Source organism: Pectinophora gossypiella, unplaced genomic scaffold (genome assembly GCF_024362695.1).
Source record: "Pectinophora gossypiella unplaced genomic scaffold, ilPecGoss1.1 Pgos_45, whole genome shotgun sequence".
Classification (NCBI taxonomy): domain Eukaryota; kingdom Metazoa; phylum Arthropoda; class Insecta; order Lepidoptera; family Gelechiidae; genus Pectinophora; species Pectinophora gossypiella.
The window spans coordinates 158,883-161,095 of NW_026063255.1; the positions used below are offsets into that span (position 1 = coordinate 158,883).

General features: G+C 45.6%; 1 protein-coding gene across 1 annotated transcript; it reads right to left on the minus strand.

The window, feature by feature from the left end:
* Positions 1–440: 440 nt before the first annotated feature.
* Positions 441–1,877, minus strand: LOC126381322 (uncharacterized). Its single transcript, XM_050030821.1, has 2 exons — positions 1,635–1,877; positions 441–832 (listed from the first exon to the last, which is right to left on the minus strand). The coding sequence occupies exons 1-2, from the start codon at positions 1,792–1,794 to the stop codon at positions 663–665; spliced, it is 330 nt and encodes a 109-aa protein (XP_049886778.1). The 5' UTR covers positions 1,795–1,877; the 3' UTR covers positions 441–662.
* Positions 1,878–2,213: the final 336 nt, after the last annotated feature.

Sequence of the window (2,213 nt, forward strand, 5' to 3'; positions counted from 1 at the left end):
TAAAGAAAAGGTTAACGTCGTGTCTTATAGGGAAGTCAAGGAATTGGCCTTTGATAGACTGGAATGGAAAATGCTACACCGACAAGAGCGTGGCTCTTAAATTGATGATGAATGAAGAATGAAGAATGAATGAATGAAGTTACAATGTTAAGTTTTTTATTAATAATGTTGTACAGCCTGGGTGCCATAGATTTATAGAACCTACGTGCGAATGCGGACTTAAAGGTAGGTATCGGGCAAAGAAAGACTCTTTTGTTGGAAGGCAGCAGGGGTGGTACATCTATGCGATGGTACCTTCGAACACACTGGTAGACAAATAGCTTCCTCACTGTAAGCACCTTATAATAATAATAATATAATTTTAGGGTCAGAAGTGGTAATAATTTAAAAAAAACAAAACTAACAATCACACTTTTTATTTGAATTTAAATTTTAACAATCACTTAAATACAGAAAAAAAGAAACAAAAACAAAATAACCTCGCTTGAAAATGCAACAGAAAAACAGGAAAATATCGAACAAAAATGGCTCACGTGACCTGGAACGTAGTCCTCTACCGATCCGTAGGCTTCGACGTCTCTCGAGCAAATGTCCGCCAAACTGGCGCGCGATGCTTTTTATAGAAGTCGGAGGTGCTACGATCGATCAGTGGGGGGTTACGCTTATACGGCCTCTCCTGATGATAGGTCGTCCTCGACCTGGTCATTAACTAGGGGAGTTCTGGATGAGGGTCCGGCAATCGCAGCTTGTTCAGTCTCCCTATCGCAGTCCAGTAGTGGCATCGATGGTAGTGCGTTGGGTAGCGCTATTTCGGTGTCCACAACTCCGTCGTCTGAAACGAGTCGAACATTAGAGATTGTTTCCTGAAATATCACACTCCTTTCGCGCTCCTTTCACATATCATTCACTTAATTCAGACAGTCTTTCATTCTTCACATCTTAAGCTCCTTGCATAATACTCGCATACGCACACACATTTTGGAATTAGAACATGTACGCCTTGACAGGTGACTGCCAATGCCCAGGGACGACTTGGTCAATCAATATCTGTCAACCGTAGAACGACTTGACAGACATTGCCAACGTCCGAGCCTGCCTAGTAACAAGGCTACAGGCAACAAGCGACAACATGACTGACACGTCCGCTTAAAAGCGACTTGACGATTAACGTCAACGCCAAGGACGACTTGGTCACTCAATATTTGCCAATGACCATGATGACTTGACGAGATGACGTCAACGCCAAGACGGCTTAACAAATATTGCCAACGTCCACGGACGACTTGGTCACTCAATGTTTATCAGCGTCAATAGTGGCATGACGATCAAACGCCATCACTTAGACAGCTTGAAAAACATTGCCAACGTCCACGCCCGACTAGCAACAAGGCTACAGGCAACAAGATCTACTTTATTCTAAGCCCACAGAACATTGCTCACCACTACTCAGAAAGGGGCCTAAGTTCAGGGTTATGAGAGGATTTGGATATATTCGCGTGCCGGCTTTTAAGTAAAATTTGGAAGTCGTCAGTTAGTCAGGTCAAAGAGAAAGAACACAGGGGTTTCAAGAGGGGTATATGTGGTAAACAATGTAACGCTAGCCCCGAACAAAGCTGTCTCTTATTTCAACTCACTCTCGAAGAAAGCAGCGCACGACTCCGGACACCATTCGCCGCGCCAAGCAACCATATGCTGCGCAGCTGCCTGCGTGAGCTTCCCACGGCCTCCGCTCAGAAGTTTCAATTCGTAGCGGCCGCCCGGTAAGGTCTTCACCACTTTGTACGGCCCACGCATACCAGGGTCAAGTTTCCCGGTTACCTGTGAGAACTTAATCACAAATACCAAATCGTTAACATGAAACAAACGCGGTGGGCGTCTGTGGCGATTCACATGCTCGTCTTGTTTAAACTGGTTGTTCAGAAGTCGTTGTCGAACATTGGCCCTGGTTATCTCGCGTACAGCCTCTCGGTTAGGTGATGTTCCCTCGAGAGCCACGTCCCTCACCAAGTTACGGATGACGGGTGTCGTCCCTTCCGTTCCAATCAGAATGTTCAGTGGCGATGCCTGTGTGGTCTTCTGCTTCGTGATGTTCAAAACGAGCTGCATCTTCCACAAGACATCCGACCATGATGCATTTTTGTGATTGACTTCGATGCGTATCATGTTTAAGACAGTGCGTACGTACCGCTCGACTTGGCCATTAGAGTGGTGCA